This window comes from Caenorhabditis briggsae (genome assembly GCF_000004555.2).
Source record: "Caenorhabditis briggsae complete genome, chrV, whole genome shotgun sequence".
Classification (NCBI taxonomy): domain Eukaryota; kingdom Metazoa; phylum Nematoda; class Chromadorea; order Rhabditida; family Rhabditidae; genus Caenorhabditis; species Caenorhabditis briggsae.
The window spans coordinates 5,111,026-5,112,048 of record NC_013488.2 but is presented as its reverse complement, the minus strand read 5'-3'; the positions used below and the strand labels follow the sequence as shown (position 1 = coordinate 5,112,048).

The 1,023-nt window shown below is 41.5% G+C and overlaps 1 protein-coding gene across 1 annotated transcript in view; it reads right to left on the bottom strand.

The window, feature by feature from the left end:
- Positions 1–1,023, bottom strand: part of CBG01084 — a gene marked incomplete at both ends in the record, with an annotated part of 7,333 nt that overhangs the window by 4,384 nt on the left and 1,926 nt on the right. Inside the window, one exon of the mRNA XM_045237010.1 lies at positions 357–668. Coding sequence (XP_045091737.1) covers positions 357–668 — 312 coding nt within the window. The remainder of the gene's footprint in view (positions 1–356; positions 669–1,023) is intronic.

Below are 1,023 nucleotides of genomic sequence, written 5' to 3'. Positions count from 1 at the left end.
ACACCAGGGGCAAGTTAGACCATTTTTAGGCCAAAAAAGCTGGTGGCCTAGAAAACTCAAATTGCAACAGTTCGGCTACCATGTCACGATGGTCTAGAAAACATAGCAGAGGAATATCAGGTCATTTCTAGGTCATTTCTACATGGTGGCCTAGAAAACTCAACTCGCAAAAGTTAGGCCATGTTGTGGCAAAAAAAGATGTTGGCCTAGGAAACCCCACTAGGAAAAGTTCGGCCACCGCTTCAAAATGACCTGGAAAAAACGCCAGGTTCATGTTAGGGCAGTTTTAGGCCATTTCTACATGGTGGCCTAGAAAACCCAACTGGCAAGTTAGGCCATCGACACAGCACACTAACCATAAAACGTTCTCAACATTTCGCGATCCTCTCTCCTCTCTCCGTTCCTCAATTTCTTTCCCATATCGATTGCTCTCTGCATAGGAATATCCAACAGCTCCGAAATGTGCTCATAACCGTAACCTTTATCCAGAAGTTTCTGAATTTTTCGCAGGGTTATCTCATCGTGAGCCGCATATGTATAGTAGCGATCGTAGATTTGTTCGGCGTAATCTGGAGCGTTCCAATCGAAGGTTTTCAAAAAATGGTCACTCATCATTTTGATAGCACGGGTTTTGATACAGAATCCTGATCGATGAGGGAGTCCGTGGCCTGGGAAATATTCAAAAGTCATTTTTCTGAAATTTGAGACACAGTTTTCTGAGAGAATTGAGATCAACAGCCGATGGCAATGGAAAAAATCAAAATGGTCGTAGTCTGATATTGTATGTGGTGGGTATAGGGGCTGTTCTAAGACTTATGACCATAATACCCATAGGCCACGCCCCCTTCTGGGTGCGAAATAATATACCGTACCCCCGAAAGATTATTTTGTTCAAAATAATAATATCGACTCAAATGTTTCAGATTTCAGTTTCTGCCACTATTATGACCATTTTTTGTAATGGAACCAATTTTCTACAGTAAGCGTGAATTAGAGAAAATTTCTTTTTTTTTCACTTTTTCG